The sequence below is a fragment of the Semicossyphus pulcher genome, unplaced genomic scaffold (genome assembly GCF_022749685.1).
Source record: "Semicossyphus pulcher isolate SPU_LCO1_2020_fin unplaced genomic scaffold, fSemPul1.0.p SCAF_13, whole genome shotgun sequence".
Classification (NCBI taxonomy): Eukaryota; Metazoa; Chordata; class Actinopteri; order Labriformes; family Labridae; genus Semicossyphus; species Semicossyphus pulcher.
Genome location: NW_027211637.1, coordinates 917,399 through 940,000, shown reverse-complemented (window position 1 = coordinate 940,000; position 22,602 = coordinate 917,399). Strand labels below are relative to the sequence as shown.

At 42.7% G+C, this 22,602-nt stretch overlaps 6 protein-coding genes across 9 annotated transcripts in view; 4 read left to right on the top strand and 2 right to left on the bottom strand.

Moving 5' to 3' along the window:
* flna (filamin A, alpha (actin binding protein 280)) overlaps window positions 1-556 on the top strand; it is a 43,293-nt gene extending 42,737 nt beyond the window's left edge. For all 4 annotated transcript variants that reach the window (XM_069659938.1, XM_069659935.1, XM_069659936.1 and 1 more), the window contains one exon: window positions 1-556. This exon is cut by the window's left edge and continues 804 nt beyond it. The gene's annotated coding sequence lies outside the window, so the exon portion shown is untranslated.
* A 1,504-nt stretch (window positions 557-2,060) lies between these two features.
* Window positions 2,061-6,149, top strand: emd (emerin). Its single transcript, XM_069660574.1, has 7 exons — window positions 2,061-2,163; window positions 2,612-2,690; window positions 3,084-3,179; window positions 3,915-3,949; window positions 4,039-4,064; window positions 5,292-5,366; window positions 5,449-6,149. Exons 2-7 carry the CDS (start codon window positions 2,612-2,614, stop codon window positions 5,636-5,638), a joined length of 501 nt encoding a protein of 166 aa, XP_069516675.1. The 5' UTR covers window positions 2,061-2,163; the 3' UTR covers window positions 5,639-6,149.
* Window positions 6,150-7,009: 860 nt separating this feature from the next.
* Window positions 7,010-11,317, bottom strand: LOC138589963 (ninjurin-1). The gene is made up of 4 exons (XM_069660470.1): window positions 11,198-11,317; window positions 9,800-10,034; window positions 7,869-8,004; window positions 7,010-7,566 (listed from the first exon to the last, which is right to left on the bottom strand). Exons 1-4 carry the CDS (start codon window positions 11,258-11,260, stop codon window positions 7,479-7,481), a joined length of 522 nt encoding a protein of 173 aa, XP_069516571.1. The 5' UTR covers window positions 11,261-11,317; the 3' UTR covers window positions 7,010-7,478.
* A 1,889-nt stretch (window positions 11,318-13,206) lies between these two features.
* On the top strand, window positions 13,207-14,171 carry mrpl49 (mitochondrial ribosomal protein L49). The gene has a single exon (XM_069660789.1). It carries the CDS (start codon window positions 13,224-13,226, stop codon window positions 13,758-13,760), a length of 537 nt encoding a protein of 178 aa, XP_069516890.1. The 5' UTR covers window positions 13,207-13,223; the 3' UTR covers window positions 13,761-14,171.
* Window positions 14,172-14,978: 807 nt separating this feature from the next.
* haus7 (HAUS augmin-like complex, subunit 7) lies at window positions 14,979-18,638 on the bottom strand. The gene is made up of 9 exons (XM_069660975.1): window positions 18,582-18,638; window positions 17,873-17,988; window positions 17,702-17,772; window positions 17,475-17,536; window positions 17,200-17,390; window positions 16,867-16,978; window positions 16,479-16,691; window positions 16,228-16,339; window positions 14,979-15,103 (listed from the first exon to the last, which is right to left on the bottom strand). The coding sequence occupies exons 1-9, from the start codon at window positions 18,636-18,638 to the stop codon at window positions 15,042-15,044; spliced, it is 996 nt and encodes a 331-aa protein (XP_069517076.1). The 3' UTR covers window positions 14,979-15,041.
* Window positions 18,639-19,494: 856 nt separating this feature from the next.
* Window positions 19,495-21,759, top strand: las1l (LAS1 like ribosome biogenesis factor). Its single transcript, XM_069660486.1, has one exon. The coding sequence runs from the start codon at window positions 19,649-19,651 to the stop codon at window positions 21,371-21,373; it is 1,725 nt and encodes a 574-aa protein (XP_069516587.1). The 5' UTR covers window positions 19,495-19,648; the 3' UTR covers window positions 21,374-21,759.
* The last annotated feature ends 843 nt before the right edge of the window (window positions 21,760-22,602 follow it).

Below are 22,602 nucleotides of genomic sequence, written 5' to 3'. Positions count from 1 at the left end.
GCACGAGGTGTTCATGATGCTCCTTAACTAACCTGATGTTTACCTGCTGCTAGTTTGATCCCTTGTCAGGCACTGCTGTTCTTAATTAGAGTCAAAGATTGAAGACAGGACGACGTGTGTGCAGAGAGGGAACGGCACATTTCACAGCAGCAGCTTCCTCACGTTCTCCCTGTGCTGCGCGCTAACGTGTGATACCACCATGTAACAGACATCCTCAGATTCAGAACAACATGCGGTGCTGCTTGTTCGAGGAGGTTTCATCTTTTACATTTTAAAAAAGGTTTTTAAAAAGGGAAGTTTGAGGACAGACGGGCTGAAGGTGATGTTGTCACGTCCTGAAAAAAACGACGACCAAAAACCAGAGAACAGATGTGTCTTTGTTTTCTGCTCAGTGTTTGTATCTCACCCCCCTCACCCCCTCACCCCTCCAGCTCGCTTTGTGCCTAATCTATCTTTCAGAACAAAAAAATCAACCTTGTCCGAAATAAAATGGCTTTAAAGTGTTTGTAACAGTATTTTGATACACAATAAAGTTGTCTAAGTATTTTTCTGTCAATCTGAAGCCTGCTTGTTTTGTGTCTCTAAACTTTGTCTTTTTGTGCGATAAGATAAGAAATATATAAAATATCCTTCAGACATACACTCGTGCATAAATGTGCTTTAATTCATATGCCGAGGGACGTGATTCTGTAGGAGATAATAAAGCACATCGTTTCAAATATTAAAACCAGGTCAGTAACACAAACATGTCTTAGAAGCTACTGGATGCCTACATTTCCCTCGGGATCAATAAAGTATCTATCTATCCATCTATCCATCTATCTATCTATCTATCTATCTATCTATCTGTGCTAATCCTAGATAGAAATCTATCTAAATGGCAAATAGAAAACGGAGAAAACATCAAGTTTAAGTTCTGAGTTTACAGAAAGAACTGAACTCTTTGTCTCTGAAGTTTGTAAGTGAATGTAAAAGTAAAACTTCAGCACAGACGTCATGTTCAGTGTGTGTGTGTGTGTGTGTGTGTGTGTGTGTGTGTGTGTGTGTACAGAAGTTTCCAGTGAGTGAAAATGTGTACATTACAGCAGCCTGCAGCCAACGCCCTTCCTGCAAAAAAACCCTCCTTATTAGGCCTGACTCCTCTGAGCCTGCAGGGGGCGCTGCAGGAGAGGAAATCTGACTCATTAGATAACAGGCTGAAACTTTAATGAAGACATCTGAGTAAGTTATAGTGGAGCACATTAGTACAACCAAAGCTGTTAAGTTTAAATGCTGCAGGGGGAAACCACATGTAGAGAAAAACACATTTTCAATCGATCAAAAAGTAAAATCTCAGGTCCGGTTTAGAGACACGGGTTCTATTGAGCAACAGCAGCAGGCTATCAGTACTTTTTACACTTTAATTTGCACACACTCATGAACAACCACGAGGGATAACACGAAGAAAAAGAACTGAGGAAACAGGTCTGTAAAACAGCTGAACAAAGTGTCCTGACTTTCAGACACGTCGTTTCTTTAAAAACATTTATTTCATAAATTTAACAGAACTACATATAACTAATAACATATAACACATATAACATAACTACATGTATTTTCACATTTTCTAGAATATAGAACAGAATATTTATAATAACTAAAGAATCATTTAATTGTAATCAGTAGTGTGTTTCGGTCGAGGCGGGCTGCTGATGAAACAAAGACGGTCTGAACATACAGGGAACTTTCTTTGTGTCAGGTTTATTAAAATAAAACAATATATATAAAGCAAGTCAAATAGGTGCTGCAACAGTCAAGAGGCAACTTCAATTAGATCAAACAATAAGTACAGAATATAAAATCTGTACAGTATTCTTAAAGTGCAATGACAGAGCTGCCCAGTTTGAGCCACGGATGTGTTTTATATCTGAACTATCACACGTCAGATAGGGATTCATAACGTCGTTTTTAACGGAGGTTTTCCTACTTTACAGTAGCTGAATACCACACCTCTGATGTTTCACTGTAAGTATCAGGAGCAGTATTTTACTGTAGGCTAGTAGTACTCGGGCAGTAGTAGATGTAGGTGTGACGAATTCCGCGCAGAGGATCCACCCACTGAGCTTCTCCTCGTCCTGTTCCCAGGCACATTTTCAACACTGAATTCTGTCGTCTTTTTCAAAGGTAAGAGAAACTGTTGTGTCTTATTTTCAAACCCGCAAAAGAAACTTTTTTCTGTCTTATATTCCGTTTAACCGTTTGAGGTTGTTGCTCGCGCGAGATTAAAAAAGCCGCGAAGTGTGTTTGAGTCCGTCTCTGGGCTCTGCCGTGAGTTATGAAATACAGCCGTAAAACTGTTTGTGGACATGCATGTGTTTGATAAGAGCATACACGGTTAAAGTATGGAGATAAAACCGGAGATTAATGTCGATACATTAAATATAAAATGATGCCTTCACTGTCAGTCGGACATTACAGTTTATTTTCTGAGATTTCTTCTGAAGTTTTCCTGCTGGAGCGTTGGCGGGCTGCAAACTGTAGGACGAGAGTCCTCCCCTTTCTTTCTTTCTTTCTTTCTATCTATCTATCTATCTATCTATCTATCTATCGATGATTTTGTGTCTGTGTGCAGATGTCTCTGAGTGAGAAGAGTGATGAGGAGATCAGTGAGTTACTGACTGAATATGGCATCAAACACGGACCCATAGTCGGTAAGAGAAATGTACATTGTGTCATTATGGGCTCATAACTGCCACCTGATCTTGTTTGAGCAGCTGTTAAAAGAGTTAAAAGTTACAGTGATCTTACAACATCATAGTTTTAATAAAGAGAAAAAAGTAAAATCAGAAAAAAATGAATGGATAAATAGGCTCATTGATTCCACAGCAGCTGGTGATATCGTCTGTTTCATGTTATTGTTAGTTAATTAAATTAAGGGGGAAAAGGTTTCAGACACATTTACACACACACGCATAAAGGTCTGTGTGCATAACAATAACATAGAATGACAGTATACTAATGTTACTGTGTATAATGTAAATGTAATGTGTGTGTGTGTGTGTGTGTGTGTGTGTGTGTGTGTGTGTGTGTGTGTGTGTCCTCAGACTCGACTCGAGGTCTGTATGAGAAGAAGCTGGAGAAGGTGATGGAGGGCGCCGCAGCGAAACCTTCGCCTGATAAAACCTACTACAGGGAGGAAGGTAGGACGCTGCTCGCTCCGACACAGGGAGGTAGCAGATGATCTGCTGTGTGTCAGTGTTTTAATGTTGGCGAGGATGGAGCTGTTCATACTCACATCTTTACCTGACTGTATTCTCTGACGTTCAGCTTTGTAAAACTACAGCTCATGACTCTTTTCTTTGTATTGATTAATCTCTTGACTGTTTTCTTAATCAAAGTGCCGGCTGGCTTTGTTCTGCTTAAGATAAAACATTTACTATCACATCGGGTAAACAAGTTTGAAACCCTCACAGCCGAGACTCTGGGAGGGCTTCAAGGCCTACACAGGTTACACAGCCGGCATCATTAACTAATTTGGAAATCGTTTAATTCAGAATACTTGTCTCGTCTCTTGTTAGGCGAGCGAGTTAGCAAACACAAAGACAAATACTCTTCACACACATAAAACAAGCTATAAATAAAAACGGGGTCAGAAAAGAAGTCAAACAGACAGGACTGTTGATGTCAGACACCGACCATGTCCAACAGCACATTTTAAAACGGCGTCAGAGAAGTCAAAAGTATAAGCAGTTGATTACATTTGAATGAAGAGATCAATTAGCTGAAGTACAACGTGACAATAATCACAGGTCCGACTCATCAAACCTGCCGTCTGCAACACTTCATTACTTCTATCATCTTTTTGAATGAGTTTAACATGAGGAGTCAACACATGTTGGTGTCAGTGTGTTAAAGTGTGTTGTTTGTGTTTGCAGAGGAGGAGGTGACCTACATCACGTACCACAGCCCGGTGAGTCGGATTTTCTGCTTGTTTGTTTCAGATTCCTCAAATCTTCAGCCATTGATAATCTAATGAACTGACTGATCTTGTGTTCACAGGTTCGACATGAGGCTTACGGAGACACGTGAGTTTTACACACACAACACAAGACATCTAAAAGCTGTTGATGCTCTTTGACAAGAAAACAAATGTGTTGTTGGGCCTGTTTAGACTCCGCCCCCTCCCCCCTCCTGCTCCTTGTAAAAACTCTGTGTCAGCTCAGTGAACACAGGAAACCTCCAATAGAGCCCCACCCGCCTCCAGATGCTCTTCCTGTCTGTATGTGGGGGTTAATTTTCTTATGTTACCACAGTGTGGACACGTCCCATCACAGTCAGCAAGAATAGAAGAATATTTCTACCTAGATCTTAATATAAATTAACTTATTTTAAAACATATTCTTGAAGTAATTGTTTTTAATTTGAAGCAAAGAGAGAAAAAGGTGAAGCAGGTTCCTGCGTGAGAACTTTATCAGGAAGAGGGGGCTATGATCTCAGGATTTCTGGCCTCTTTGGTTTTGTCTCGTTCTAAATTAGGAAGGCCTGATTTATAACCTTACATTGTTTTTTCAGTTTAAAGAAATACAAATAACCCAGATTATTTATTTATCTCTGAGTGCAGAATTATGTTGGTTCTTGGTCTTGCTCTGGGATAATAACGACCTCGTTACCGAGCTCTTGTTGCTTCCAGGCTCTTTAACTTCACCCTCACAGTTCACTGGGGCAGATTTCTTTACCAGCCAAAAATCTAAATGTTTGTTTGTGGAGATTTTATGTCCATGTGCTGTGTTTATTCACCTGTTTGCAACGTGTGTAGTTAAAACACCTGAACTCAGAGATTAGTAGGCGTGTCCACTGACTTGTGCCATATTGTGTAAATAACTACAACTATATAATGCAGTAGTGAAAGGATGAAAATTAACGTTAGTTTAACTAGTGTGTTCGCATGCTCACATCTGGTATCAAGCTGTAAACACAAAGTTCATCTTTGTTCTGTTCTGACCCGAATTTCATGGAAATCAATATTTGTGTCCAAACTGAGGCACCGACCAACCGACATGTTCTTAGAGACATGCTGCGTAAATAAACAAATGAAAGACAAATGCATAAACTGTCTGACAGATGTAAAAAGAACTTCTTAGTGTTCTTAAATGGAGAAAACATGATGTATAGAGTCAAGTCCCTTGATGTTGGCTTATTGAACTTCTTTCTGATTCTGTGCACGTTGGTTTCATAATAAATGAACAGCACTGATGGTCTCTTAAAACGCCTCTAGCTGCACGTGTAGATGTAAATAAACGTTTCTTTTTCAGGCTGAGACAAAGAGGAAACGTCGACACAGAAGAAGAAGAAGAAGAAGACGAGGAATCAGACGAGGAAACAGAAGAGTGAGTCCTGTACTTAAAGCTAATGATGTGTTTCAGTAAAAGAGTTTATCGCCTGGCTTAAACTTTACCTCCTGTGCCTCAGGCCTCCTGTCCAGGTGACCCACAGGACGGCCAATCACAGCGCAGTACGGTCCAAGGAGCCTGTCAGGAAGTCTGGAGGCTGCATGTGGAAGTTTATCAGGATGCTGCTGCTGATAGCCGCGTTAGCAGCAGCCTACTACGTTTACACTCAGGTCGTTAACAACGAAGAGAATACCTCAGGGATCCAGTGATCTGATTGGTCGTTAGGATATCAGGGTTTAAAACCGGACTAACTATAGTCTGTGTATCACAACCTGCTGCGACAAACACTCATTAGAGCAGTGGATTCATCCGCCGCTGAAAATAGTACCAAACATACATACATGCATAATTAAGAAAACACTTCAAACTTGAGCCGACGTTTCCGTGTCAGTAGGAACCTGCCTGGAGTCAGAAGGTCCCGAGGTGCAGGTTAACAAATGGTTTGGTCTTTTCGTGGGATTTGAGGACATAAAAAATAATACTTGTCCTCTTTTTAATGTCTTTACTTTTCTTGCATGACATGTTGCACTCTGTTTTTCCTGCTATGCAAAGTTTTGTGTGTGATTTCGTTTAGCAGCTGTTTTCTGTCATGTGTTCTTATTTGTGACATTTTGCACAACAGACTTGTGAGCTGGGATCTCCTCTCATACTTCCTTTCTGTCCTCATCATGTCCGATTACAAACCAAAGGCTGTTCTCTTTATGTTTTAATACATTTCAAAATAAAATCAAGTCTCGAGTGTTTTTACTTTCTGTTGAACACGACACTAAAAGTTTTATAAAACATTTTACCACATTTCATCCATCCATCATCTATACTGCTTATACTGTTCAGGGTCATGGGGGGGCTGGAGCCCATTGGACGAGAGGCGGGGTTACACCTGGACAGGTCGCCTTTCAATCACAGGGCTGACACACAGAGTCAGACAACCTTTCACGCTCACACTCACACCTACGGGCCATTTAGAGTCACCACTGAACCTAAGCCGGAGTACCGGAGGGAACCCACACGTGCACGGGGAGAACATGCAGACTCCACACAAGAGGACCCACTACGTCTGAGCCGGGATTCAAACCAGGAACCTTCTGGCTGTGAGGTGACAGCGCTAACCACTGCACCACCAAGCAGCCCACCACGTCTATGTGGATGTCCAATCAGAGGTGATGGTAAATAACTAATCTCAGCGCTAACAGAGAAAGCCGAGTTCTCTTGTTTGTGGAGCTGTGCTGACGGTGCCTACATTTCCCAAGATGCATTCCCTGCTGCAGCCTCACTGTGCTGCATTTTTTCAGCTGTATACACAGCTGAATATCCAGTCAGCCAAAGCGCAGTCAAATGTCCCTTCATCTATAAAACCCTCTGCACTTATATTTCTCTGTAGCGAAGTCCTGCAGCTCGTTTGCAAAAAGCCTGAAGGTGGAGACGTGAAGCTGAAATAGTGTCGTTCTTCTGGGACTATGCTGAACGCAGCTGACACAGAGGACACAGAGGACACAGAAGACACAGAAGACATTTCCCTTTGATATGAAGAAAAAATAGAAATAATGTTTCCAAACAGTCAGAATCTTCAACGGTCGTAAATTCATTTATTTAGTTACAAAACTGTAAAAAAAAAAAAAAAAAAAGCTTAATTTAATCAAACATTTGAACAGAAACAGAAAAGGTGGTTTTATTTACATGATTTAAGATTTAAATAGTTTGACTGCAAAGGTCAAAGGTCAGAGTACTGACAGGGACAAGAGACAGTGGTAACGTGTTCAAACTGAGGTGTTTGGTAGTCAATCTTTGGTCGACTTGATGTGACAGCTGTGATCCTGAGGTCGTTGTGGATGATGGTCTCTGAGGAGGAGGTTGATCTCCGGGGTCTCAGCTTGGATCCACGAAGGCCCCCCAGCACTGACGTGAGCCAGTCAATCCTTCAGGAGCGAAAAGTTCCATCCAGCTGCTCAACTGGAGCCATAGTTCAGGGAGCTGATACACCACAAGGCTTAGATGGTGAGTCTTTGAGATAACAGCTGAACCAGGACATGTTCTGGTCCAGATTCTGGTCTACATGTGTCCCGTCATGTTCAGGTCGAGAGGCAGGGCAGGTGAGAGGTGAGGCTCCTGGATCGACGGCTCATGTGACGCCAACGACCTGCAGACAAACAGAAACACAGTGACACAGGTTTAACAACAGTCAGAGAGCCAACAATGTGTGTGTGTGTGTGTGTGTGTGTGTGTGTGTGTGTCTGTGTGTGTCTGTCTGTGTGTGTGTGTCTGTGTGTGTGTGTGTGTGTGTGTCTGTGTGTGTGTGTCTGTGTGTGTGTGTGTGTGTGTGTGTGTGTGTCTGTGTGTGTGTGTGTGTGTGTGTGTGTGTGTGTGTGTGTCTGTCTGTGTGTGTGTGTCTGTGTGTGTGTGTGTGTGTGTGTGTGTCTGTGTGTGTGTGTGATGGCTGACCTGACAGCGTGTCCCTCGAATCCGAGCGCTGTGATGAAGATGTTGATGAGGACGGTGAAGAAGACAAAGACTGTGGCCACGTTGTTCATCCTGTTCAGCTTGGCTTGTTTCCTCACGTCGTTCAGATCGTACTTCACTGCTGACACAGAAACACAGCAACAACATCAGATACAAGAATAACTGAAGGAGAAGAAGAAGAGAGAAATGAAGGGATGAAGAGGAGGAGGAGAGAACAAGTGATGGCAGTGACACTTTGTACAAGATGTATTTTGGTGGTGACATCTCACATCAAACGACAGGTAGGATTAGAAAAGAAATATCCCATGTACAAACTGTAGTGACACACTCACCTGCAGATTCATTTAATGTTAAATGTGTATATTAAGGAAAGTGGAGGTTTGCTATGACGGATAAAATAAAGTCTAATAAAGAGTTAAAGAATGATGCTGCTGATGTAGATGCTCAGATTCACATCTCTCTCATCACCGAAGGCTAAATATGAAGCTACAGCTAGCAGCCTGTTAGCTTTGCTTAGCATAAAGACTGTAAAAAGCTAGCCTGGTACTGAGTTCAGATATTTCCATAAAATTTAGTAAGACAGAAAAACAGATCTTGTATGTCTCGAAACATGTTATGAAATGCAGTGAAAATACATCCGGTCAATCCAGCGTACCTTTTGACACACATGAGTTTGTCACCCGGACAGATTCCGACCCACAATCCTCTGCACAGCACAGATATCTCTTTGTATTTGTATCTCCAAGGCAACCTTTCAATCAAAAGTATAACACCACTGGGCAACAAACTGAGATGATGTTTTAGCAAGAGGGTCAAGGTTCAAGTGGTGTGTCCCAACCTTAAGCATGCTGCGTACAGACTATGTCCTTGTGACTGTGAGGCTGCAGGAAGTTCTCTAGTGAAAGAAAAGGTAGGACGTTTGGGATGCAGGGCAGCAAAACCCACAAACACCTTTAAAGCTCTACAGCTTACACTTTTATCTAATGTTCTGGGTCCCCTTAAATACTTTGGTTATTGTGCAATTTAAAAGTAAGATGAATAACGTGTTGATTCGGGAACGTTGGTGCTGCTAGGCAGATAGTATTCCCTATGGACTTCCTCGGCTCACCGTGTCCCGGGTCATGATGCTCCTTATGGGCATGCTGAGCCTTGTGTGTATGTGAGGTCATTTGTAAAGCACTCAATCACTTACTCATGTTAAGGTAGAGAAGAGCTGTGTAAGTGGGGTCCTTTAATGCTACGCTAAGCTAACTAGCTGCTGGCTTTTTTTAATTGACTGTATATAAGGGGTGGCCGTTTATGGTCTCAGTCTCGAGTTTCAAGTCTTCTTCAACACAGCATGATGTTCATTTAGTCACTGATGCTCCCATTGAGAGTCACACAGACCAGGAAGAGGGGAGGGGTTAGGGCGGGGCTACCTGTGATTGACAAGCAGCCACCACAGCCACCTGGGAACTCTCTTGTTCAGTAGTTGGTTAAAGTAAAACACACTCTGAGGAGCCGCCTGTTCATCTGTTCAGTAAGTTCATTTTGTTTTAAAATGTTTTTTTGATAGACAAAATTAGCACGTTAATTATTTTAACGTGTACACAGAATTATGCATGCACTGTCCTTAGCAAGCTAGGGTTAGCCTTAGCTGATAACAGCTCCAACCTCCCGACGAAATACGGTCACTTCTGTCTCCAAAAAAAACAAGTCCCTGTGGCTATGTCAGCTTCTTATATACAGTCTGCTCTCTAGCTGCACATGTAACTTACAGAGATGCTAATGCTATCCATCTTCTCATCTGTCTCTCTGCAAGAAGGGTTATTTTCCAAAATGTCAAAGTGTTTCTTTAACACATTCAGGTGAACTAGAGATGGAAGAGGGGGAACAATAACAGTGGTGGTGCAGGTGAGGTCTGAGTCACTTGCCGATGAAGACGAGCAGCAGCCCCACAATGACCTGCAGTGAGATGGAGAGCGACAGCAGGACGATGAGGGGGATGTAGAAGCGATAGTGAGGCCCCACATACAGGACGGTCTTCAGCTGCGACGAGTTGGCCATCAGCAGGGCCACGTCCAGCATGCTCTGAGCCGCGCTCTTCTTGGTGGCGTAGTGGTTTAGGTTGATGGGGCGATAGCGTTTTCCGGAGGGGGAGGTCAGAGCCTGTGAGCGTAGAGAGGACAGGTAAGATCAGGTGAGCTCATAAGGATCAGTGTTATTCTTCAGTGTTACATCACAGGTCTGATTGTTCTCAGTGCACTCGTCACCACACATTACTCCACACACACACACACACACACACACACACACACACAGAGGTGCTATGTGTTCTGTTTCCATTAACTCAGTGTTCACAGGTGTGGCTGTGAGACGCAGAGCGACAGGTGATGACTCACCTGGACGAGAGAGAGAGGAAACATGACAGAACACGCTGCAGGCTGTTCCCTCTCACCACACCTGAACAGACTCATGAGGCTGAGCAGCAGGTAGATATCTAACCTCTCTGCTCCTCCAGGAGAAAGTCTGAGTGTCTGTCTGATCCTGTCGCACAGGTGGACCACATGTCACACCTGGGTGAGACTCTCTCTGTGTCACAGAGCTTTCATTCATCTCCACACACAGCTGACAGCTCAGGAGACAAACACCGATTATACACCAGCGTCTGTCGCCACTGAGGTCACAGACACAGACACAGGGGCTCCCAACCTGAGGGTCAGGACCTTACAAGAGGTCACAAGTTATTTAAACTAAAGAAGGGACAAAATCTGACTGTTGGGTTTCACTGTTTACCAGTGACAGGCTCTCTGTCTTTGTTTTGAATGTCCAATAAGTTTAACAAATGTAAAAACCTCCATCTGTTAAAGAAGATCTCTACCAGCTTTAGGAGGTGTTCCTCTGAGGTTCACACCTGTGCAGGATTTGTCCTGTGAGACACATTTTACAACCTTTTTAATATTAAAATAATAATGTGATACACAGTTCAGGGAAGCTTTGGTCTGTCAAATTAAGATGGAAAAGAATTCAGTCCTTACTATGAGCGGGAACAAATAACACTGACTGACAACATTTTTACAGTTAGATCTACAAAAGGATCAGTCAAACTAATGTAGAGCGGCACGATGGAAAGATAGCAAGGAAGGAAGCTGGTGTTTTACATCTGGGTATAGAATAATTCAACATTTCAGTCCGGTCCTGGTCTTCTCTAAAGGTTCTTTTTGGGGTTTTATTGGCAGAACAGAAACAGAACAAAACACAGCCGAAGACAAACAGAAGAGAAACAGAAGAAACAGTAACCAGAGACAGAAGTGATCAGACCTGTCGCTCACCTCGATGTCTCCCAGTTTGTTCAGGTTGATCCCCTCTCTGTTCAGTCTGCTCTCTGGGTCCATGCTGCCTCTCAGGAAACGGTCCTCCTGCTGCGGATGTGATGAATGTGTGCTGAGGAGCTTCAGGCTCAGAGCGCTCTGTTATTAAAAAAACTGAGGGAGAGAGAGATACAAAGAGAGGGGGAGAGAGGGAAAGAGAGAGAGAGGGAGAGAGAGAGAGAGAGAGAGAGAGAGAGAGAGTGAGGCAGGGAGTGGACAGGACAAACAAGCCTGACAACTCCTCTGGTTACACGGACACTTAAGACCCTCCCACTACAGAAGAATCTGTTCAACTGGTTCAAAGCTGCTTCACTTTTCACTTCACTGTAAATGTTTTCAGTGTTTCAGTCTCTTAATAACATTAATAATAGTAATAATAATAATAATAATAATAATAATGATAATAATAATATAAAGGTGAAAAATTCTGTTGAGTCCCATAAAGATTAAAAACTGCAGCATTCTTCCTTTATTGTTTTCACATGTGATGTTTGCTCTCTGCCATGAACAAGTCTGAATATAAACATGTTATTAACGTGTTGATTATCACGACAAAGTTCAACATTCATAGAATACACGTACTAAAGTAAAGTCCTCTTTTAACACAAGCAAACAAACCTGAGAGAAAACAAAACTGTTTTGACTTGTACATTAATGTAGTCCCTTCAACATTTGTTTATGTTTGTCCATTACAGGCCCCTGTACTCGGGATACAGGTTTAACAGTGTTTTACCACATGATCGTTTTGATTCTTTAAGTTCAGGAACAGATTCATAAAAAACAGTCGACTCTTCAATTCTGCCAGAGGTGAAAATGTCACATCATTGGAAAGCAGATTTTCTTGTGCTTAGCCATTAGTGGAGTGTTTTTGTTTTGTTTTATAATATTTGTGAATATTACTTTTAATAGGAAACCTCTGGTGTTTTAATGTTTAGATGGATGCATATTAATTAGTTTAGACAAAATAATAAGTGTGTGTTATAACATCTTCTGAATCTTTTAATGTTATAAAAGAGAATTTCAACTTCTCCTGTTATGAGAAGCCAAAATCCTATTAAATATAATTCATTACTATTTTAGTTGGTGCGTCTATAAACACAAGAACATGTGTTTATTCAGTGTTTACATGTATGTTTAGGGCTGAATTTGATCTTAAAACATTTTTAAGAAAGAAAATTTGACCTAAAGAACATAATTTGTTTATTCAACACTCTTAATTTTCAGAAACAAACTCTATATCATTGATTTGCTCATTATTTTAGCCAATTTGTACATTAATAAAATCAAAATTCTCCAAGCTGCTGTAAGGAGTTTTTTTTTGGTTATGAAACAGACAGAAATTAATTCTGATTAGGCTATAGTGTACATGTGAAAATCAGCGACAAGACTGATTATTACTACTGTATATGTACAGGAACAAAATCAGCACAGAGATGAGAGGTACAGCTTTGTGCACAGGGGGCGCCAAAATCTACACAGACCGAAAGTTCCTCACAGCAGCTTTAAAGAATGAAAAAATATATATCACATTTACACAAACAGATGTAACTATATATATCCATACACTATCACACTTTAAAGGAAATCAAAAAACAACCCTATATATTGAATATTGTATTCAGTATTTAAACAATAAATAAACTCGTGTTTTTGTTCATTGTATGTTTTCTTTGATCATTAGTTTGACTTTGTCTTTATTAGGCGTTCCTCCACCATGGAAATACAAACTTTATTCTTTGTATATTATTTCAGATGTATTGGAAAAAACGCTTGTTAAATTTTTTTTTTTAATCAAGCCATCATAACTTCCGTGTAAATATTAATGATTTCATTTACATAATTATGAAACAATTAAAAGTTTCCTCGTGCTTAAAATATGAATAAACAAACATAAATAATGTTTCGTTCATCTTTTAAGGAAGATTTGCCGAAGTTACAGGAAGTGGTTCTCTATTTCCGGTTCAGCTACGTCACAATTCTACACAAGATGGCGACCTCCTTCACCCTTCGGTCGTCGGTGCTCCGCAGGGCGCTGCTCGGAGCTTTCAGGTTGCCCGGCCGGACACCGGGACCTGCTGCCTCCTCTGTGGGGCTCCGGTCTGTTAGTGACGCGGCTGCAGAAGAAACAAAGCCGGTGATTTTAGAGTCTACGGAGGAATACAAGTTCGTCGAGCGGCTCATCCCACCGTCACGGGTCCCTGATCCGCCTGAACACGCCGGTCCCACACCGTCCGGCTGGACGCCTCCGGCAGATTCACCACCGCCTCTGCCTTACATGATTCGCCGATCCCGCATGCACAACATCCCGGTGTATACCGACCTGACCCACGGCAGCCGCAAAACCACGCTGGTACGGAAAGTGGAGGGGGACATATGGGCTCTGGAGAAGGACGTGAAGCAGTTTCTGAAGGAGGTGACGGGGAAAGAGCTATCCACACAGGTCAACGAGGTCACCATGACCCTAAAGGTTAAAGGTCACTTTGATGTGGAGCTGAAGCAGTGGTTGGCCAGCAAAGGCTTCTGACTGAGCTCTTGGGACATCCTCACAGTGGTCCATGTGGAGAGGGAGAGGACTCCTCAGGCTGACATGTCAACACCTTGAAACATTGTCCTTCAGGAGTTACAATCACATTCAGTAGACATGAAAGGACTTCCTCTGAATATCGCCATGTCTGGGACTATTTTGACACCTGACACTGAAGTTATGTGATTGTCAGGTGTTAAATATTGTACATACTTGGATGTAATAAATGTAACATTACATTGAGAAGCTTAACCCTCTGCCTGTTGTGTTATTGACATTATTGTGAACCAGTCAGAAGCAGATAAAGATGCTGAGTGCAGCTTTGTTTCACCTTTTACCTAAAGCTCTTTGAATGATCTAAAAGCGTGCCGTCCTCAGATTCCTTTTCTGTGTTTGAGAGATTCTGGTGAACGTGAGCACCCTAAAAGAATGAAAATAAACTGCTTATTTTATCCCTCATGTACGATGTTCCATTGTACATGGTTAAACAAGTCTGAAGCATACAATCACAGCTTTTTACAGGCTAAATTACTTCAAACAATTGATCACTCATGAATATGGTTGATGGGTTTGTTTCTATAGACTGATTGTTGCACACGGTCTGCTTAAAAATCTTTTGCCTGAAATGACACGATGAAACTTCCTCATAATAACTGTAGTGGAGCTGTGCTGACTGACAGTCCGGTTCAGTCCATGTCTGTCAACACAGTCAGTCAGCTCTGCTCTCCATGTGGTGCACACCTGGCACCATGAACACAACTATCTCTCAACATGTAAACTTACATTTGGTAATTGCTCTTATAACATATTAGACGTGATGATGAAGGCTCTGAGTCGGAAATTACTTGTGTAGGTACCTTAAAGTTTTTTTTTTAATGATTTCTTTTTGGGCCATTTTGTCCTTTTTTATTGTACAGGACAGCTGATGAGAGACAGGACATGTTTGAGTACAGAGTGGGGGATGACATGCAACAAATGATCAGCAGACCGGGAGTAGAGCCTGCGATCAGAGCGCCGAGGACTGTAGCCTCGGAACATGAGGCGCCTGCTCTAGCAGCTGGGCTAAACCAGCGCTCCGGGTACCTTAAAGATTTAAGATCTTTAAGATCCATATGAAACGAGCTGCAGCCCTAAAAAGATCAACATAAAGAGGAACAATGAAAAACATCTGACAATATAAAAAACTGAAGTTTAAAACATTTACATTTATTTAGTGAAACAAAATGCACATTAAAATTGAGTAGGACATAAAGACTACGCTGGATGATGTTGGGGCCGGCCTCAGGAATGAAGAAAGGAGGAAAAGTCTTTAACTCGCCTGGTGAGTTCCTCCAGTTGGTGCTCTAAAAAACAGAACACACGAGCAATGAACAATAAACGATAAGAAACAAACCGTAGGGGTGAACGACGAAGCGAGACTAGAGGCTAAGCTGAGTCTAAACCCTCGGGTTTTCAGTGTCATGAAGCTGGCTCTCTTTTAACCTGGCTAAATCACCATGGTAACTTACTCAGTAAAACTAACCTGGTCGGTACCAGGTTATGTTCAGAGTTTCAGCTAAAGATCGGCTGTAAAGCTCCGCCCTGTCATTAATAATGTCCTCTGTGGGTAAAATAGACCCTCAGCTGAGGTTTTATGTAAATGTAAACTTCTGGAAGGTAACGAAGCCGTGCAGGTACAGCAGCTCTTACTGTACGCATCACATCACTGACCCCCCCTCCAGCCTCTCTCTTCTCGTATGCTGTGGGTAACATTTCAGCAGATCTTCTAAACAGTAAAAGAACGACGAAGACTCAGCAGCTAAGCACACTGGATCACGTTCTTATGTTTGGGCCTGATTTCCTGCCAAGTCCGTTTCACGCTGCTGGTTTTGCAGCTAAAACTCAGCTAATAAAACCGACCAGTCTGTAGGTATTTATCACAGATTAAATCTAATTGATTATTGAATTTGAATCATATTTGGACAAATACTGAACTTATTTCCTTGCTTTTTTCATGAAGTGAGAGTATCCGACCTGACTGAAGTCATGTGTATCACTGTGTAAGAGTTGTGCTGTGTGTAGTTGTTGCATTAGAAGTGAAGTGGAGGCACTGAGAGCGTTTAGTGTGCTGAAATAAATCCATATTTACTTATTAAAGAACACATTTCTGTAGTATTCCTCTCTTGCCTTATTGGAGCCGCAGTGTCGGTTTTTACCGTAATAACTTTTTATATTTTCATCATGGCTTCTCATTTAAACAGTCTGACTGAAGCAGACAGCCGATGATCGCTCCTTTTTGTGTGAGCGCGCTCAGAGCCTGAAGCAGGGAGCCTGAGTTAACAGAGGAAGTACAAAACCACCTTCATGATACCTGCGATCTCTAACTGGTGCTTCAGGCTTTGTTGAGCAAGCTTACCCAAAGAGAGCCTGGGTAGGTTGACAGTGCTTCGTGGTGTACATGTCTGAGTGTGCAAGTGAAAGAACAAACCTAGCATCCGTTTTTCTCCTCGGCTCCAGTATCGAGGCTGCGTTTGGAGCTGGTTTACTTCCTCTTTCATGGACACAGAAGCCTCTGATACTTCCTTTATCATCTCCAGCTCCTGACACACAGGAAGCACGCACACGCGCACACACACACACGCACACACACACACACACACACACACGCAGAGGACATAGAGTCAGTAGGGTTGTTCATGCAGGTCAGGAGGGTTCAATCTGATCTGCACGTGTGCGTACCGTGACGAAGGCCAGCAGGAGTTGGTGAACTCTCTTGAAGACGTCGGTCTCTGTGCTGAAGCTGGGCGGGTCTCTGCCGCAGTACGATCTCAGGTCTGATTCGTACACGTGGCTGAACGTCGACATCAGCTGCTGGAGGTCACATGCCGCCACACGCAGGGAGCTGGGAGAGAAGACACCGAGACTCTGTGCTTCATCGCTCAGGAACTCACACTGAGGAGGACACAGAGCACTTACTGTAAACATGACGTCCAAGTCGACAGAGTGTCTGCTTGTGCAAAATATTTTTTAAAAACAGAGAAATATGTTTTGACTTTTGATTTTCGAAAGAACTTTGGTTTCAGTTGATGTTTTTTTATACTTCTCACTGGTCAGATGAACATATCACCTCTGACTGCAGCTGCTTGAGCGCTGACTGAGTCTGCTGTAAAAGAGCTGCGACATCAGCAGCCTCTTCTCTGCTCGGCTTAGAAGACGACTTGGAGCCCTTTCGTAAAGTCCTGTAAGATAAGGGTCAGCAGGAAGAGAGGAGACATATATAAAACACACTGATGCTGCTGGACAACAGGAAACACACACGGAAGATTCCCCAAACTTCTGCACAGCAGGCCTTATCCACACATTAACAGATATTTGTAAAAGCAAATATTTTCCTCTTGGTTGTCAAAATGCAGCACATACAGAAAGAGGAAACGCAACGGGATAATCAAAGACAACATACTTCATGTGTGAAGGCCAGGGGTTGAGTGAGGGTTCGAGCATCTGTGTGAGGAGAGGCAGACTGTCAGCAGCGAAGAGCTCGTTCAGAAGCATCTCTGTATCCGTTCGTTGCCCTGCAGATTTCGTGCAGCCCGGGACTAAAGTCAAAAGCTGCTCCAGGAACTGAAGCTGCCTGTGAGGACTCGTGTCACCCTGGAGGAATGGTTTATGGTTACAGTGCATATCTATATATCTGTGAATCGATTAAATCTACATTTGTTTAACACAACCTCTCACCCTGATCAGGTCCAGGTCGTCTGCTTTGCACAGCATCAGCTCCTGCCCGAACGCAGCCATATCTGTTTGTAGAGAGACACCACAGCACTTTAACAGGTCATTTTACTCTGAAGGAAAAACAGAAGAACAAATATAAACAACATCCTCTCTTTCATAAGGCATCCATAAAAAGACATACAAGACGTTCACCCATTTACTGTGTGTGTATTTGTAGACAATATTATTACCTTGAGTCAAAACCTCTGGCTCTTTGGGTCTCACTGATCTTCCTTTTGAGTTACCAAAGTTTGGGTTGATACTGTAAAGTGAAAACAGGACAGAGAGATTTTTATGTATATTTATACATATCATTTCCAATATGTGAGAACAAGAGTGATGTTTTATGTGGTTTATTCTACCTGCTGCAGATCCAGGCCAGGATGTCTGACCTGTGCTGAGAGGGAACACACAGCAGCTGCAACATGCTGTCAGCCTCCTGCAGGTACAGACCCTCCACCAGGGGACAGGAGGCCGCCTACACACAGACAGGACATATACAGGTTACTAAAGAGCAATATGATGCTATGCAAACCTCCCTCGCTCTTAAGTATAATATCAGTATCAGGAAAAAGTGAGAATATGAAGGTAAAGTGCTGTATAGTTAAAATATACAGCCAAAACAATGCCGATATATTCCTGTGGTGATGTGGTTTCTAATGAATTTCAGACATCATCAAACCCAAACATAAAAAATGAAAAACAAGTGAAGAAAGTTCGACTGCATTTTATTACGTTTGCAGTTAATGTTTGCTCGGATAGCATCCTTACAATATCAAACAGATATATCTGATTATGTTGTGATCGAATACATTAATGCCCTCATTCTTAATATATTTTAAATCATACTTTAATAAGAAGACAGTATCTCTCTTAAGCAGGGTTCCACTTTTCTGCTGAGGTTTGATTAACAAGCTAAAGTCATTCCCACAGACTCGGCTCAGTCACAGCTAACATTAGCACAGAGGAGAGGAGCGACAGTTTGTGCATATGTTGGATTCAAACATCAGTCAACGTCATTCTGCCGGACAGACGGTAGACACCCGTACTACCTAATTTAACTTATTTCACCTGCAATGCTGCATAAACATGACGAGCAAGTTCTTGTTCCTTCAAAGCACCCGCCATTTTCCAAACAAGCGGCTGTTTCTTCTTCGTCGGTGCTTATCCGTGCTTGGCTAACCAGCTTATTTGCGCTTTACCGCCGCCTACTGGCTTGGAGGATGAAACAAGACATTCCTTTTACCTGTAGGGTAAAGGAAAAGAAAGAAAAGACCTCCAGATTCTTTAAAATTGTCAAAAGTCATGCCCTCCTTACAGATTGCAAAATGTGATTTCTGTTGATATTATGGAACAGTTTACGTTCAACTTCGTCTTGTTGGCTACAGTGTGTGCATTTAAGGTTGGGTACTTGTCTATATTATATAATGTATGAGACCTGTTTGATTAGTTAAATGTATCTGATTTGCTAAGGATGAAATAAAGAATTTTGCAATTATAGACTCATTAAACTTGAAAAATGTTTTTGCATTAGAATAGATTCCTTAAAACACAACAGAATTTCTAGATTTTTCAATGAAGATGAAAATAACTTGATAGAGTATTATAACCTTGCAGAGATTCCCTTGGACTCCCCTCTTTTTTCTGTTATCTTTTCTCTTTTATTGCCCCTGTATATTTTATTTGTGACTGTTATTTGATGCTTGATGTCTTGAAAAAGAACGTTTACGTCTGGATTTTGTCTCATGCCATTCATGACAGTTTGTATTGGAAGTGTGACAAATGTTCAAAGGTTTTTTTGGAGGAAACTATTTGCGAGAAAATTTCAAATCATATTCTTAATATCGACAGCTTTACACTCCAGTCCAGTGGGTGGCGGTAATGCACCAAGTCAGGTGACAAGTCGTCACTAAAATTCAAAGAAGAAGAATAAAAAATGAAGGAGAAGAAGAAAAAATTACGTCACTTCCGAGATACAATACAATCGGTATCCGTAAACCTTCACGCTGCATTTTAAAGCTGTTCAGTGACAGATTTAGGAGGGTATCCGTCAGGAGAGTGGCCGTTTTGGGTCTAAAAGAGCGTTATGTGGGTTCGGTATTAACGGAAGTCGCACGTACATTCAGTCCACCGTCAGAATGAAGAAGAAGAGCTCGGAGAAAAAGCGCCATGTGGTTGCCTGGGTCAACAAAGCTGAATGGGACCAGGTTCTGGAGTACCTGTACTCGAAGGACTCCGGCTTACAGAGGTACGCCCTGCAGAGGATCTCCGCTTGGAAGGCCCGGTACGCTAACAGCACCCCGGTGGCTGTGGAGTGCACCGCGGACCTGGTGCGGTGCCAGGTGCTGGACCGGTCCGGACAGCTGGACGGGGACGATCTGGTCCTGCTGTACGGAGCGGCCCTGGTCAGGTTTGTGAACCTGATCACCGAGAGACAGCAGGGAAGAACCGCCCGACCTCTGCGGCGGCTGGCCGGGAACCTGAACATCCCGGAGTGGGTGGTGGACCTGAGGCATGACTTCACACACAGGAAGCTTCCTTCTCTGAAATGGTGTCGAAAGGGCTGTAAGGTGGTTCTGGACTGGCTCCAGCAGGAGTACTGGTCACGGCAGCTGGGCGGGGGTCCTAATGGTGACTGGGACTCTCAGTCTGATGGTGAGGATGAAGAGATGGACTTAAAGCGACAAGAGGACGAGCTCATCGCAAAGCAGAAAGAGATGGAGGCATATAAGAGTGCTCGGGAGCTTCTGATATCCTTTGAGAAGGAGCAGTTTCAGGCCTCTGACGGGCTGCAGGAGGACCCGAGGAGGAGCGTGTGGCCCGCTCCTCTGGCTGACATGAGCTGGCTCCTCGCTGAGATCAAACAGTTTGCTCTGGAGTCGAGTGATCTGCTGATCGACGTGCTGTTGGAAGATGGATTTCTGGTTCCTACAGTTGAGCAGCTGGGAACATTAGGCTGTGAATCATGTGACAGTGACAGTCTTACTGAACCCAGAGTCCCTCAGACCTTCCTGCGGTTCTGGCTTCCCCTCCTGAAGATGCTGAACTCCCCGTCCTTCATTCACCTCCTGCTGGAGAAGCTGTTTGTGGAGCTGAAGCTGCTCACCAAGGAGCAGAATAATCACAGAGCTTTCTACATCTCAGCCTGGATTTCAGAAGTCATCCTCTGTAACAGCAACAAGTTTGAGTACCACTTTGAAACTAAGGTTCAAAAGAAGGCCAGGATGAAGGACAGGATCTTTGTGAACCGCATCCAGCTGAGGTGGCAGCAGCTGCTGTCTGCATGCCTGGAGGCTCCCTGCATCAGCACGCCTCACCTGCTCCAGTTGATCCTGAACGACATGGAGCATCCTCTCCCTCTGGAAACCCGGCAGAGGCTGCTGCAGCTGTGCTCCATCTACACTCAGACTACTCACCAAGAGTCTGATCCTCCTCCTCAGCAGAAACAGCCCATCTACACTCTGGAGAACCTGCACGAGAAGCTGCAGCAGTCACGGCGTCACAGCCATGCCTGGCGCTCCTCGGCTGACTCGGAGAGGAACGAGTCCTCGCAGGAGTACAAGTTCTCAGATGTTCAGGCTGAAAGAGCGAAGCTGCTCAGAGGGTCTCCCTGGCAGGTGTGTGTGGATAAAGTTTTGTGGAAGAACTTTCCTCTTGGTAAAGTCCCGGGACAGTCAGACGACCCCTCATGCCTCATGGTGGAGAACTACTCGACAATGACTGTGTTTGACCAGCCAGTGGAGCTGGAGAGCAGTGCAGCACACGGCGTCCCTGGAGTCTCTGCAGCCGTGAGGACAGCTGAAGGTCTTCTGTGGAGCCACAGTGATGTGAACAAGCTGAAGTCTGGACTGCAGCTGTTCTGAGCTCTTTTGGAAAGCTGTGAAATAAAAGCCTTCAGCTGCTGGGACACTGTCAAACTGAAGTGTGCTCTCTCGTGTGAAAAATGTCCCAAACTACTACACTTACCAAGTTTTTCAAAGAATAATTATTTTGATTATCAATTCATCTGCTGATTATTTTCAGGGTTACTTTGTTAGTCTCTCTCTCGCACAAATCTATGTTTGACTTTTGCGCTTGAAAAATGACTCAAATGTTAAATAGAGGAACAAATGTTTTGGCAGTTGTTTTTCTTTTTTTCCCTCTCTTTTCTTTATTTAGTTTGCTGCACGATTAAACAAACATGTTAAGTTATCCAACAACCAATAAGTCTCCATAAATAAAATGTCAGGAACGACTGAAGAAAGCCCGACTAACAGTGAGAACCTCACGTTTTGTCACACGGTTCTGACAGTTTGTGAATGAACCAAAGGAATAATCAGATGAGTGATATGAAATTGAAAATAAAGCTCTTTGTTCCCCGAGTTAAAGCATTTGTGCTTCGTGTGGACAGAATTTCAGCAGGTGGTTGAAACAGGTGAAACTAGCGCTGAGTTTGACATTAAATATATTCTTGTGGTCAGACAAGAACATGACAGGAAATGGATATTGTTAAGTCATTATGATGATGTATGAGACTACAGAGTTTTTGTTTTCATCATTTCACCTGTCATGCACGTGAATTTGCTCAAACAGTTTTTGGTCCCCACAAAGTGTTTTGGAGTAACTGCCTTTATTTGAAACTCCTGGTTACAAGAATATTCTGGTAAGCACATGGTGTGTTTGTGTCATACATGTTCTTTTGCGCACTTATGTTCAATAAAACCTGTTTTCTACCGAAGGAATATGATTGTTTTCTTCTGTAGTGTAAGGTTAATAGAGATGAGTTGCAGCATATTGGTTTGAAAGATTCTTTTAGCATAAAAGCAGCACTGAGTTAAAAAAAACAAAACATTTCTTCATAACTTTCAGCAGGAATGTGTAATTTACTCAACAGAGTCCTCATGAACGGTGAAAGTGACCGTAACAAACACGACCTGTGTGTATAGATTTATTTAAACCTTGGGAAACGCTTTCATTAAGCAGCATTAGGACGAAGAAGTGCATTAACACAGTAGCCTACAAATAAACAAAATACAAACATAAAGCATAATTTAACTAGCAATACCGAACATATTTTCACAATGAGCTGAAACATACAACGCAATGTAACACA

What these genes read in the sequence shown, in the direction of transcription:
- emd (XM_069660574.1), top strand. Translation starts at nt 2,612, where the DNA reads ATGTCTCTGAGTGAGAAGAGTGATGAGGAGATCAGTGAGTTACTGACT. An exon ending in ACATCACGTACCACAGCCCG is followed by an intron (nt 3,950 to 4,038) that starts GTGAGTCGGATT and finishes TTGTGTTCACAG; the next exon opens with GTTCGACATGAGGCTTACGG. An exon ending in TCAGACGAGGAAACAGAAGA is followed by an intron (nt 5,367 to 5,448) that starts GTGAGTCCTGTA and finishes CCTGTGCCTCAG; the next exon opens with GCCTCCTGTCCAGGTGACCC.
- LOC138589963 (XM_069660470.1), bottom strand. Translation starts at nt 11,260, where the DNA reads ATGGACCCAGAGAGCAGACTGAACAGAGAGGGGATCAACCTGAACAAA. An exon ending in ACAAACTGGGAGACATCGAG is followed by an intron (nt 10,035 to 11,197) that starts GTGAGCGACAGG and finishes CTACGCTCACAG; the next exon opens with GCTCTGACCTCCCCCTCCGG. An exon ending in GCTGCTGCTCGTCTTCATCG is followed by an intron (nt 8,005 to 9,799) that starts GCAAGTGACTCA and finishes CTGTGTCAGCAG; the next exon opens with TGAAGTACGATCTGAACGAC.
- mrpl49 (XM_069660789.1), top strand. Translation starts at nt 13,224, where the DNA reads ATGGCGACCTCCTTCACCCTTCGGTCGTCGGTGCTCCGCAGGGCGCTG.
- haus7 (XM_069660975.1), bottom strand. Translation starts at nt 18,638, where the DNA reads ATGGCGGGTGCTTTGAAGGAACAAGAACTTGCTCGTCATGTTTATGCA. An exon ending in TCAAGCAGCTGCAGTCAGAG is followed by an intron (nt 16,692 to 16,866) that starts GTGATATGTTCA and finishes TGTCCTCCTCAG; the next exon opens with TGTGAGTTCCTGAGCGATGA. An exon ending in AGGAGAAAAACGGATGCTAG is followed by an intron (nt 15,104 to 16,227) that starts GTTTGTTCTTTC and finishes TCTGTTTTTTAG; the next exon opens with AGCACCAACTGGAGGAACTC.
- las1l (XM_069660486.1), top strand. Translation starts at nt 19,649, where the DNA reads ATGAAGAAGAAGAGCTCGGAGAAAAAGCGCCATGTGGTTGCCTGGGTC.